Here is a 14,466-nt window from a genome sequence, read left to right on the forward strand (position 1 = left end):
TGCTCAGGACCATAATGAAGAGTTTGTTTGGCATGTATGCAGCAGCTCTATTATCTTTGAACCATCACTGAGATTTCATATAGACAGAAAGAAAGTTTCATCTTCCAGAGGGCAGTTATGGATAATGCACTGACCCGCTGATATCTGAAGATGTTTTCTTAATGCGTTATCTCATAGAGGTGAAGGAACCATGTACAGTTAAACCAGGAATTCTGCTGGACTGTTTGGGATTCAGACACTGTTCTTTAACTTTGAAAAAATCTCAGATAAATTGATGCCTTTATTTAAATGGTGCCAGGAAAATACTGGCACTGCAAGAACTGCTTAGTATTCTAATCAATAGATGGGAGGGAACACAAGAGAGAGAAAGCAGTCATCTTATATTCCCTATGAAGATATTGATTTAGTTGTGTCTCCTGCCCTAAGAGCTAGAAGAACTGTAGACTGCTCTTGCTGAGGGCTTGTATCACCCTGTGCGGCACAGAAAGGCTGAATACCAACACCTGCTCATTGTATCCTGCAGCTCTTTTAAATGTGCTCTGGATTTTCTCAGCAGCATAAAGTTTGTGTTGAGTGCTGATAGAACAGCTGGAGCAGACTCTTGCAAACACCTGCAGTTTTACCAGAGGGAAGTTTTAATCATTTGCCACTGGACACATGCAGTGTCTTCACGTATTATTACATAGAAAAGCTTTTCACAAATATTTTAAAGCGCCTTTTATTGTATCTTTCTACTGTAACCAAAATGATTTTTTTCATAAATCTTTGAGCTACAGAAATGTGCATATAAATTAATAAATATTTATAAACTTCTGTATAAAAACACACATATTGTGGGAATACAAGAAAAACTGTTCAGAACAGCAGCTGTCTAGTAAGATAAGCAGCATGAGAACCAAGGACACCTTTAGAAGGAGAAAGAACATCTCATGGCTCTGATTGGATAAGCACCTGTGTGAACGGTTGAAGAGTGTTTTGCTAACATGAATAAATGGAATAGTGCTTACCAATAAAGTGGACTAACAGCTTTTAACCACATTGCTGTGCTGCTGCATCTCTAGTGCATCCTGAGAGTCCAGAGACTTCCCCACGATACATAAACAGAGATATATTCATATGTTTTCATAAATATACATTGGCTTTTGCTCAACAGGTCAGACAAACTATATTCTCAGTTTGAACATGCATACACATGCACAGAGGAAAAGTGGGATTCTGTTATTTCTCTTTTTTTAAGTTATTTTGACCTTTAAGGAGTAAAGTGTCAAATTCATTTATTGAAGGGAATTTTATAATATATTAAACATAGACAGGGATTTATAAATAGACTCTTTAGAATGGAATTTTTATAATGCATTCATAACAATAACAGTTCTCGACAGGTAAAAAATCATTACCTATGTCACATGCTTTGCATATGGTTTTAGGTTCAGTTTGTGTTATGTCAGTAAGCCCTGAAACTTTTCTTATGTTATGAGACTTAAGGAAGTCTGGATGGGAAACCTGAAAATATGCAAATCTGCAGATTTTTTATTACATGAAAAATCTGTTGCGTGTTTATTGAGGCCAGTGTTATGGTATGTCTGCATTTTGTAATAGCACTTGAATCATGAAAACAGAAACTCTAGTTAATAACATTTTGTTGGTTTTGCTTTATTATAAACTAATTCTGTTGAATTATTTTAGCTTTCAAGGCATGTTTACATTTCTGTTGGGTGACAGACTCGATACTCTGCTTGTTCCTGTCATGCTAGCTCTTATTTGTTAGAGACAAGATAACTGTGAGTAATATAACGCATTCTCTCTGGTAGTATTTAATTGTTCCCTAACTGGTGCACAACGCTATTCTGTTTCTCCAAAGAGTGCTCTTGTAAATATAATATAAAATATAGGATAAAATATAGGGGATGTTAAGAGCTGAGATCTTCAACAGAGATTTCACCCGTGAGGATACATTCATGCTTGGTCTTGATATTAAGAGGTAGGACTATGGGGGATGTGGATTTGTAAGTCTTTGTAAGTCTCAGCTTACCTGACGGCTTTCCATACCAGGCAGGACTGCAGACAGACAGTATGGCAGATGTTTGGGCAGGATGCGTTTCAGTGGTAGAAATCACCTGGCTTCCAGCTACTCTTCTTGATGTTTTTTCTGCATCTGGACATAGCCTGTAAAACTTCCTTTCTAATTAGGGTTAATAAGACAATAAGATAACTCCAGTTTCTTAAGTACTCAGAGAAACCTGGGAAAGCAGTAAAGATGGAGAAGTCCAATTACCCTCATTATTCATCCCAGGTATAAAATTAGAGGCTATTCTTCACCACTGAAATGGTGAATACAGTATTAGTTATTAAATATGAATTTATAATTATTAAATTTATACTGCCTTATTCAGCCATTAATTGCCTTCACAAGGAAATTTCTGTTTGCAGCCAATTGTTGGTTTACCATTTACTGTTGTGTCTTCTACACAAATAGTGAACTTTTTTTTTTTTAAATCTGTTCCAAAAATTGTGCATAATGCTCTTGTCATAAAAAAGGTGTACATCCAGTTATGGATTGACATGACGCTCTTCTATAAAGTAAATGCAGGGCTTTTGTTTTCAATTTTATTGAATGAAGCCTGCTTATAAGCTATTAAGTTGATTCATATGTAAATTTTCAGCTTATGAAACATTCATAAAGATCAGTTTATGCTAGACTGTACTAAAGTCCACTTCTCTGAATCTGCCTGTAAGTTGGATGTAGTTTTACTAGTGATTTGAGACTAGTGATGTTTTGGAAAGGATAGGAAAGGATGGTGAAAGGATACCAGCTGTCCTAACTATCAGATCACCTTACTGACATTTACTAGGCCAAGATGTGCAACCTCAGTAGGAAACAGGCAAGAGGCAAGGAATAGCTAAGGCCAAGATTAAATAATAATAATAATAATAATGTTTAGAGACCCTGACCCAGCACCTATTTAGGCTGTTATGTCCCCACTGTCTTCTTTAGGAAATTAGGAGCTTAGGTTCTCTTTTCAGACTGGTACCTGGGTCAAGATACAGACAAACTCAGTCAGCACAGCTTAGACAGTTATTACCTTTCTGCATGTTCATGTGCTGTTAACTGATCGTGCCAGCTCATTCCTCCAGGATGGTGAACCTAAACTCACAAAAATCTGCAGGAGGCTGGCCCTGCGTGGACCACCATGATGCAGTTGCCCTCATGGCACAGCCTGCTGCCCTTGGGTTTTGGAAGGACTGAATCTGCTGCTCTGGCACCTCCTATCTCTTCTTCCTTGGGATTGCTGCCAGAAGCCTTTATTTTTCCTGAGAAATGCAAACAAAAGAGGGGATGCTCTAATTCTAACATTTACAGATTAGCAGAGGTGGAACCAAATGAGAAAAAGGATGTATGTACTTCCTTATAGCTTTTATGACTCACCTGTCAAGTATCACTAATCTGTAGAAGGACTAATCAAAGAGACCACAAGAATCCTTGCTATGTTAGGTAACCTATGCAGAGTTTGGACTGTGAACAAATTCCATTTGTGGTAGATAGTGTGGTTAGGTCATCAACGCATAGCTGCTACGATGCAGGCTGTGAGACGCCTGTCAGTGAGGTGTAGGAGCAGGCCTGGCTCCTTCCATGTCTCCTTCATAGGAGAAGCACAGGCCTGCTCAGCACTTTGTTGCTGCATTGGAACAAATGAGCACAAAAGGTGAAACCATGAGGTGCATGCACACAAAGGCAGCCACTCAGATGGAAATGGCATCGTGACGTGTACTCTGATACACAACTGTGTACTCAGGACAAGAGTTCTCTCAGCCTCGCACACTGTGAGTCACTTGCAATTTCAAGTTCTGGGATGGAGTCACTCTTTTTTTCCATAAACTGGTTTTAAAAGTGATTAGAGGTAAGCTTGTTTCTTGGTATTTTGCTATAATTAAAAGTTGTCTCAGAAGCTGCTTAGTAAGGTGAAGAACCACGGTGGTTGGGAGGATGAGTGACCATGGGGTGTTCAGAGGTGCAGCTTCTTTTACACTGGTTGTTCACAGATATCTCAGTAAATTCTGTTTTGTATGTGAAGTATGATAACTTAAAAAATAAAAAAAATTGCCATGATTCAATTAAAAAAAATTATTGTTGTTACTGATCTTCCTTTTTCTTCTGTTTAGGAACTAGTAAAGAAGAATGACTGAACCATCTACTAAGACAATCTAGATTTATGTTTTACAGAGTAGGCATGCATCAAAGAAGTTAGCTTAATATTTCAATCGAGAACTTGGGAAATGGAAGAATTTCTGTTTTAACTTGCCATAATAAAAACACATAACCAACTTTTGCCTGCATAAAGCACTACAAACAGGAAAAAGGACTCTGCTGTAGGAAAGCATTTGGATTTATTCTGACTTTCCTTCACATAAAACAAGGACAGAATGACAACAGTGACAATCTAATGCATAATGAAATTTACCAAATGGAATTTTATTTTTTTAGTTGCTGGAATTATAGTTTACACAGCTGATATTGGAGTGGATTTCTGGGTTGCTAGTAAATATTTCTATGAGGGACAATATTGTTGGGCTATTCTGATACTCTGTTTTAGAAGCCTTTCGTCACTAATAACTCAGATATTCAGTTATCAATGGTTTAAAAATGACTGGAAAGGTACTGCTCCTGGGAAGCTAGATTGGATCTTTCTAGTTCATTTCTTTCAATGTGGAATTTTTATAAGGTAAGCTTTGTCTTTTTGTTATTTGTTTTTTGTTTTTAATTTAAAATGAAAAATCATATCACTTTCAGCCTTTTTTAAAAAGAAATTCCAGTGCCAGGCTGTCATGTTAATACAGCTTCAGGGATACTTGTGTTAACAATCATTGATCTGTATAAGTAAGTGTATACTGCTGCTTATGCCAGGTTTTGCTGCAAATGCAGATTTCTATTTAATTTTACTTATCACTAGTATCTATTTGATTCATCAAACTTTTGATGAGGTGTATTTATAAACAATTCTTGCTTTGCAGAAAATACTGTCTTAACTGATAAAGAAATGTAGTTAAAGTGATGCTAGGAAGAGAATTCATTTGGTTACACTAAGTAGGAGAGATAGCTGAATTGGTAATTCGTAGATCCAATCAATACTTAGAAAACCACGAGATTTGGGAGAGAAATGAATTAAATACTAAAGAAGGATACATTCTATAGGGACCGAGTTAATGGTGATTGGTTCCTTTGTTTCCTGACAGGTACATGTCCAGATAAAGTTTAAGATATTATACATGTAAGAGTCTCTTTAAATTTTGTGGTGGTATTGCTGTAAAATTATCCCTGTCATTACAGAGATCATTTGGGATAAGGTTTTACTTATATTTTCAAAATGATTTGAAAGTTTTTAGTGAAAAGTCCTGAGGAACTGAATTTTAATTATTTTCTGTAAGTTACATGCAATAAACACAGGAAGATAAAGACTCCTCAGAGACACTTAATAAAATTCTTATTTTAAAAGCCTGCTTTAAATTCCTATATGAATTAAAGGACAGTAATGAAATGTATATTTATGTCAGTGTAAAACTTCCCCTTGCACATGTTTTATTCATTTTATGTTACCATGGTTTAAGAAGAATGTTGAAGGTTTTGCTCACCACAGTTAAACTTTTGCTTCTCAATATTCTTTTTTCTTTTGCCCACCAGCTTTACTTTCCTGCTATTCCTCATACAATACTGAAGCCCTAGACTTCACAGAGGAGCACTTACTGCCAAGTTTAATCTTTCTGGTGTCAGGCACTAGAAAAGCAATAAAATATTTTATTTTGATAGACAAAAAAATTCCTCTTCAATTTCTCTGAATGGCTTTGTGTTCAAATCAGTCAGCATGATTTGGTTCACATGAGATGTACAAAGATCCAGCCACAGGGACTGTACACATTCTGCCTTTTAGGGAGATGTCTCAGGGCCCACTGTAGCACCCTCCTTTTTGTCCATTTCCAAGGCTTTTAATCTTCAGTTTTCAGTTAATCTGAGCTTGTTTCTTCCAAAGGAAATCAAGGCTCTGACTTTAGTTTCTTATAACCCATGATAAATGTTAAACCAGCAACTGCAGTGGCATATGGTAAGCCTCCCTTCTTCCCCTTTCTCTACAATGACATCATTCTCTGTAATCTGTACTTGATTCTGGTTTCACCTTTGGCTTGGTTTAACACACCCAAGTTGCCCCTAAAATCTCCCTCTGATTTGTGCCTATCTTTAAAAACTCTCCTCTTCAACATTCAGATTTAAGTTCTGATCATCTACAGTTCTTGGTGATGTAATCTTGATTTAACTCTTACATCAATTCACCTGTTCAAAACGTTGCCTCTACAGACACATTTTCAATGGATTACTTTATTTCCTACTCCTTCAATTGGTTATATCTTATCACAGATTTTCACTATTTCCTTCATACAATTAGCGACATCTTCTCTTAGCAGTTTGTTATCTAGTAAACGTAATTTTGTCTTCAGCAGTCAGTGCAATGTGGCTGCTCTTGGTCCCCTTGTTATCTGTTGGACAAATTGTGTTTTCTCTTATGCTGCTACTTCTGCTTGGAAAAAATTCCCAGGTTGACATATATAACTGAGCCGCTCCTCAAAATTCAGTAGTGTGATAATGCACACTGTAAGGTGTAAGTTGGTAACAGCAAGCTGACACCTGTGCTTGTACCTTGTCATCAGCTATTATATACTTCCTACTACATTTGTTTTCTTAAGTGTATGCATATACACTCCCCTCTTCGGTCATCTGATATACCCAGTAAGTGTAGACAGTGAGTCTCCCAGTTTTATCTCTATAGTCAATACAGTCAAAATAGATATGGTCAAGAGTCAGGTCATAATTGTTAAGGTGAGCTTACCCAGAGGGCAGGAACCTATCTTCTCCACCCATCAAAGAGGGAAATGGGGGCCTAGTCAGTAAATACTGAGTCAGCTTCCAAATTCAGGCATCCTCAGTTCACTGGCTATTAATACACTTCAAACTCTCTTCCTTCATTTCTTTCTTCATTTCTTCATTCTCTTATGCCTTTTATACCTCTTGCTTTGTCTTTGAAACAGGGAATTTCACTTATTATGTTTGTACAGTACTCAGATTAATAGAAGTTCATCCAGTTTTTTTTTAAGTCACAATATCAGTGCTAAATAATAATTGTGGAAGTCATATGCATGTATATGAATGTATATATAAAGAAAAAAATTAAAACTATCCAATATCTAATAATGGCTTTTTTTAATGAAAAGATAACTGACATATCATTAAATTTTATACAAAAGGTTATTCTCTGAACAGAGTTTTTAAAGACAAAATGGAGTTGTTAAAGTATGTATTAGCCATAGCAACTAAAATTATTTTCAACCTGACCTATTTAAGTGGGTCCCACAGATGTTAATAGAATTGAGAGCAGACTGAAGCATAACAGCCAACATTAAGAAGATAACAAAGTCAGTGAATTTGGAATAAGGGAACATTTCCCTGGAGCAGCATATGAATCCACTGATATGTAGCAGTTTGCAGCATCAGTCAAGGACACCTGAGGAAGATTAAATTTTAGCAAGAAATAACATTCCTGTCAGAACAGCAGGCCATAGCAGCAGATGCCATTGTGATATTGGTACCTGCTATCATACCTCTTGGTGCTTCAAGAAAGGATCAAGATGCCCCACAGCTTTAAATGGATGAAAAATGTTTTTTGCTTATTTGTAGATACATATTATAAGTACATGAAACCTCTTAAACCCAGTATTATTTCATGTCATCTTTAAAAAAAATGTGAAGAGAAAAAAAATCAGAATCAGTATGGATGATTTTCAGTGGTACTGGTACAAGTTTAGCATCTGTAAAACGGTGCCAGAGCACAAATGGATTAAAAATGAGTGATACTCATAACATGCCTCTAGAAATTTGTGTGCAACAAGATCTGCAGAATGAAGTTGTTAGGAAGGTATTTAAGGTACAAAGTCAGTGAGGTACAAATAGTTAAAAGTGGAAAATTTGTAAGGCTAATGTGAGTTAGAAGTCACAAAATAACACGTACTCGCTCATGCTTTCTTAATGCAAACGTACTGCCCCAAAGTATTGACATAGTCACTTCAGTTTCATGGATATAATCCAAGCCTTGTGATACTTGGAAGATTAAGTTTAATGTGCAGCAAAGAAGAAATTTCTTTTGATTAAAGATTTATTTAAAAGCTGCAAATTGTGATTGCCTGATCAGAATTTAGAAAGGACAACTGTTGCTACCAGGTCTCTCTCACATCCTTCTTCCATGGAGCTGTACATTCTAGCTGGCACCCAAATCTTCATTGGCATAATTTGATGAGATGGGACACATGCTGTAGTACTGGGACTGACTGGTCCCTTTTCCTAACCTCCACCTGACCCTCTCCTGACATCCTGTTCCCTCAGGTCCTGTCACTGTCACCAGAGAGCAGAGCTCAGCGCTGCCCCTCTACTCCCCTCGTGTGGAGCAGTATTTCCATATTAATACACATATTGCCATAGCAGCACCATGTTTCAATCCTCATAAACTGTTTTTATTTTGTGGCTTCACACATCACCATTAGTGGTTAGTTATAGCCTTGTTGCCTCCCATGCCCAGACATCCCTTATCATCTACTACTTTTTCTCCTGTGTCTCCACATTTCAGGATCTCTGCTATCAAACCAAAACTGTTTTTCTCTATCCTACGTTATAATGCCAGTCATATATATCTCATTCAGTTTAGAATACCAGGTTGTTAGTGTTACCATGACTGCACCACACACACAAAAAAAAGCACCAACAGACCAGTCAGAAAAAAATACTTTTTTTTCCTGCAGAAAAACCAAGCTAATCCAGTTTTGGCTACATGAAGGAAAACAAGGTTTCAGGCAGGTCAAGAAAACTTCATATAAGCCAGACAAGCAGAATTCTCAAGGCCTTGCAAAGCCAGTACAATGCTTACAGCCTACTGCTAGCAATGACAGTGCTTATTGCTGTGCTTCAGTTCTAGCCTACTGCCTGCACAGCCACTTGAAATCAGGTAACTGGCAGAAGAGAGCACGCATCACTTCGCTTTATGATGGGAAAGAGCTGGCTGGCAGTAGGCTATTGTCAGTAAGAACCCATTTCTCTGGAACTGATACATTTCATCACTCACAAGTAGAAAGTTATCTACCTCGCCTGGCTTGCAGAACATTAGTACTACGAGTCAGATGAATCACTAGAGCCAAGCATGAGCGACTCCATCAAGTACAACAGAAATACCATAATTTGCAGCAGCAGGATTTCTGGTCCTACATCAGGTCACAACCACCATCCTGTTTTCCTAACAGGTGTAAAAATTACCATGTACAAAATCTGGTTCCTTCCTTAGCTATCAAAACATTTTTTTTTTTTAATCCAACTTAATTGTTCCTTTCCTTCTGACATGCTATATCTCCCTGCAGGCCTGAAGCAAAAGCCTTGGAAACAGAAATAAAATCTAGGTTTTATTTTTCTCCAAGCATAGCATTAGAGATATCTGGAACAGAATAAGTTCTTCACCTAGCCAGTCAACTGGCTAACTAATTCCATGTATTTTTGAGTTTTCAATTCTTTTAGAAGAAATTTTTATTTAGTCTTAATTGAAAATAAACTATTACTGTTCTAAATGTCATTCAGATGCAATCATTTGCTGAAGCAAGTGATGTATTTATGTAAAACTACTCAAATAATAGAATCTGCAGTCCCAGAAGATCCATCTATCTTGAAAGTTGTTTTCTGAAATTAGAGTCTTTGTGACTATTTAGAAAAGAACACTTGAGTGTTTTTTTATTTTTGATGAAATCCTGTTGTATGTTTGTAGTTATCAGATATTGTCCTTGGGGTTTATGCACCTATACCTGCTGGATTTTCACAGCTGGGTATTCACTAATACCATTAGAAGGACACAAAGAAAGTAAATGAGTATCTTTGAGAAAGTGAGAAGAGCTTCTCAGGGAATTTTCAGAAGTTTGTTATCTTTCAGCAAATAAAAGCCCAACAAACTAATATTCATAATGTTTATTCCAGCAAGTCTTATTCTCTTCTACTGGTTTTACACTGCATCAGTATCAGTGGGCATAAACAAATATCTGATATCACTGACATCAGTCAGATACTGGTCTAGATTTTATCTTAGCCCAAGGTACACTCAAAGATAAAATATCAATGGAGAATGAAATGGAAAAGAATTTATTAGTCAATATAAGTTTATAGAATTGTACTTCTAAAAAAAAAACAAAAACACACACACTATGGTTTAAGTCTCTCTTTTGTTTTTCTTTTTAAATAGATATTGGTTTGCCTTGAAGTATGGTTGCCAAGCTGCTTTTAGACAAGACAGCATTGGAGATGTATCAAAACCAGACCCTCCCAACATCATTCAGAAACAAGCTATTGATGTACTGACTGATATTAACATGCTCAGGGTATTCAAGACTTTTCTTGAGACCACACCACAGCTCTTTGTTCAGATTTACATACTCATGGAACACAACAATCATAATTTCTATCAACGTGAGTATTGCTTTCACTGTGATTTGGAAGTTGAGACCTTACCTAAAAGCATAACTGTATAATCAACAAATGTACAGATGTTATAGTTATGAAATATACCAGAGAGTTTGACTATGCAGTTATTATACCAAAACAGAGTAGACTGAATGCTTACCTGTACCCTAGACATGCTATGAAACACCAGAGGAGTGGATCTCCAGAAGAGATCCTTCCCAACTGGCAGTCAGCTCTTAAATGGGTCTAGGAGAGATGGAGCCAGGCTCCACCCCTTCCTGCAGCACAGGTGATTTGCCTTCACCTGTGCTCCCGTGGCTGATTCATTGCTCGCTTCCGGTGATCAATCAGAGCTTCAGGCTGTGAGTCAGCAGTTCCCATACAATAACTCATGTTATTGGATAACATTTTAAAAATATTTTGGTAAATGTATACTTCACTGTGTAATTGCTTTGCATTTCATTATAATTTCAGTCTGAAGAGATTTACACTGTTAGTTAGGGTTCTTTGATAGTCCATGAGTTCACAGGTACTGAGATAAAATGTTCAAATGAATCTCATCTTAAATATGACCACATGAAGGGTCAAGTCTCAGCTATAGATGCTGACATAACAAGCATCTTTGTCAAAATCAGTTGCCCAAACCCAACTATTTATGGGTATAAGGTATTTGCAATGTATCTGCAGTCATCTGTGTGTGCAAATGACAAACACAATACACAACATTTATGAGATGAGCAACAGCAAGAGATTCCAAATAACAATAAATGTCTAGATTTAGGCAAATAAACTGAGCCTTAAAATTAATGTGTTTTGTTCAGGAACACAGAGTATATATGAAGTTGGTATGAAGATAGTGCAAAGAAAGCATAAACTTGCCCAAACACCCAGAAGTTCTAACACAAAAGAGATTCCTTTTCTTAAGTCTAACATTTGTTTCTGTGTTTTGTTTAGATGCTGCCATTATTATTTCATTTTGTGGTATTTCCTTTTCAATGGTTGATTATCAAATATCACTACGAAAATCTCTCCCTGATAAAGAGGAACTGCAAGTGCTTCCCAAGTTAGTGTATCTCTTCTATAAACTGTTCACCATCACTTCTTGGATACTCAGTATTTCACTGGTCACTGTACTAAGTGTTAGAAGTTCTATAATTCTGCTGATACTTCTTTGGAGCTGTGGCTTTGCCTGGACTTTGAAACAGCACACAACATTTTGCAAATCCAAGGAGATGGAGTATCTGTACAGAACTGTTGTTGGAATCATTCTACTTTTTACTTTTTTTAACATAAAGGGGAGAAAAACAAAAGCTTGCATTTCTATTTATTATGCTACTCACACCCTTGTAACTGTAGGTATTTTGCTTGTATATTTGTTTTGGAAACCTGCTGTTATCAAGGAAGTACATCTTACAATTGTGAGCATCTTAACTATTCTCAGTCTGGTGTTAGGTATTATTTTTCTTGCTGTTTATTACAAGTATTTTCACCCCACTACTTATTGCAAGCAACAGACATTTTTTGATGAAGTTGATAGAAGGGGAGGAGACAACATGGAAGCTGGTAGATTTCAAAATTTCATAATGCAATGAGCAGTGTAGGTTTTGGTGTAGATTGCAAAGCAAACACTTGCTGCAGAGTGTGCTTCTCTGCCTTTGTTTCTTATGTATTTTTATGAAGCAGCACTGGAATTATTGGCTCTGAATAACTTTTCCATGATGTTATATAAAGTGCCTTTATAACATGAATATTTTTCTATGTGCTAGTCAGTGTTACTTTTTAAAAGGAATCTATTTATGCATCTGACCCAATTCACTGTTTTACTTTTTAGCAGTGCAAATAAAACATAGGAAAAACTAAAAGCAGGTCAAATGAAAGTTAGCATTACCAATGTATTCTGTATATTTATGTTAATTCTGTTAAAAGCAAGGCTTAATTTTCTTGCTGGAAGGAAGTGTATTTGAAATATTGAGGGGTGATGATCTGTGAGCTGGCTGTTTCTTCCCATTACTGTAAGAGTTGCAGTTTTTATATAGACAAGCATAGATACAAACCTCACTGCCTTCTCCTTAAACATCCCATGAAGAAGAATAGGTTTGATTTATGACCTAATCACTGTCATGCTACAAGAAAACATGAGGAGTTATTTTAAAGCATTTTATCTTCTAGGTGTTTTAATGACTCCTTTATTGCTTTTATTCTGCTAATCTTTCACACACCCTTTATTTAGGAGTGATGCCAGTTTGTTGTTCTGCACTATAATAGCAGCTTGAGTGATTTATTGACAGCAATACATGTCTCAGGAATAAAGGAAGAACTATCTTCCTTGAAGCTTTCCTATCCTCTTGAGCTCCAGGATACGATACTTAAATGCTGGTTTCCATTGAAGGAGGAAGTTATGCAAGGTATGCAGTGATACAGCTTCTTTAGTCTTTGTCACCAGCCACAGCTTTTTCAGAAATGAAACCTTAGGTGAAGTCTCTCAGAGCTGATGAGTTTTACATCTGAGTTATGAAAAATGGGCTTCTCTCCTCTGATAATTCACATTTCCAATTTGCATAGCCAGAGGCAAAGGGAGGAAACAGTGCTTGAAAAGGAGACTAGAGATAAGCACTGCTGATAAACTTTGCCAGGAACAAAATCTGTTAGAATTATTGATTGACAGCAAACATCTCTTAAACTCTGGGGGGAGGGCTGATGCTTCGGTTGACACTTTGGGTGCTGAAGAGTTGTTTTCTGTGCCTTTTGTCCAGACTGCTGACTACCCTGTGACTATTACTCTTCCAGCCTAAGCAGAGCTCAGTGAAGTTTCTAAACGTTCCCTTCCTGTTGTATTGTCAAATAATTGCCTTCACAGTTGTCTTCACAACACCAACCCCATTTACATCTCTATAATCCCATTTGTGGAAATTAATTTCTAAGTGCACAGCACGGACTGCATCATTTGTCTTTCTGAGGCTGCACATGAAAAAGCAGTGTATTATAAAGAGATTACTTCTGAAAATTCCTCATCTCCAACTTAAAAAAAAAAACAACAAAAAACCAAAACCACAATCCATGAGACTTGAGCAATACTTTTCCTTAAATAAATATATCAACCAACACTTCTTTCTACTCTGGAGAAGGGATTTATTTGCCATGCAAGTGCTGCAAGAGGAATAGAAAAGGCATAAGGCATAAATGGCATCCTTCTGCGTATACCATGTTTATCCCAAGTTTCATCTCCATTCTCAATGGCACATTTATTACTAGTGCTGGTGCTTTGGCAGCAAAATACATGGTTTTAGTATGAATATACTACTCTTTTTCTACAATAAATAAATAAATAAATAGGATCCTAAATAATGAAGACTAAAATTCCTTTATTTGTCTATTTTTATCATATTATAACGCTTTTATTGTTTGCTCATCTGAAATCATGAGAAGGGACTACGGAAAGGTAGGGTAGGAAACTAAGAAAATCATCTTGCAGAAAAAATACTTTTTTTTTTTTCCTAACTACTACTTGGAAGACGACCTCAAATCTTGCACATTATCTGGGAAGCAGATCTCTGGGGAAACATGAGCTTCTGAGAAACTGAGCATCAGACTTTCAGCCCTGGGGCCTCCAGGTTGTCTGCCTGCTTGCCAGATGCTAGAAACGTGGAGCCTGAGTTGTGCTGGAGGAAGGTTAGTTTATGCTGAAACAAAGCAAACTTGTCCTAGTGACTTTTTTTTCCTCCCTTTCAGCAAACTGACAAATACCAACTGAAAGTATTTCATTGTCATATCTCTATCTGACTCTTAACACTTTTTTTTTCATGAAAGTAAAAGTGTACTGCGCTGGCTTCTATTGCTCCCCTTTTGCATTCTCCTTAGGTCTCATCATTCCCTCTTCTGAGCTACAGAAGAGGAATGCTATATGGAAGTTAATTTGGCAACAAAGGGATCTATGTCAT

The 14,466-nt window shown here is 36.8% G+C and overlaps 1 protein-coding gene across 2 annotated transcripts; it reads left to right on the forward strand.

Annotated features, from left to right (window-relative positions):
* Positions 1-3,574: 3,574 nt before the first annotated feature.
* On the forward strand, positions 3,575-13,618 carry XKR9 (XK related 9). 2 transcript variants are annotated; one of them, XM_003205107.4, is made up of 4 exons: positions 3,575-3,899; positions 4,162-4,721; positions 10,311-10,534; positions 11,483-13,618. In XM_003205107.4, exons 2-4 carry the CDS (start codon positions 4,450-4,452, stop codon positions 12,118-12,120), a joined length of 1,134 nt encoding a protein of 377 aa, XP_003205155.1. In that variant the 5' UTR covers positions 3,575-3,899; positions 4,162-4,449; the 3' UTR covers positions 12,121-13,618. The 2 variants fall into 2 exon arrangements, with proteins under 2 accessions (XP_003205155.1, XP_085077375.1); XM_085221249.1 differs by having other exon boundaries at positions 3,575-3,822.
* Positions 13,619-14,466: the final 848 nt, after the last annotated feature.

The sequence above is a fragment of the Meleagris gallopavo genome, chromosome 3 (assembly GCF_905368555.1).
Source record: "Meleagris gallopavo chromosome 3, MGAL_WU_HG_1.1, whole genome shotgun sequence".
Lineage (NCBI taxonomy): Eukaryota > Metazoa > Chordata > Aves > Galliformes > Phasianidae > Meleagris > Meleagris gallopavo.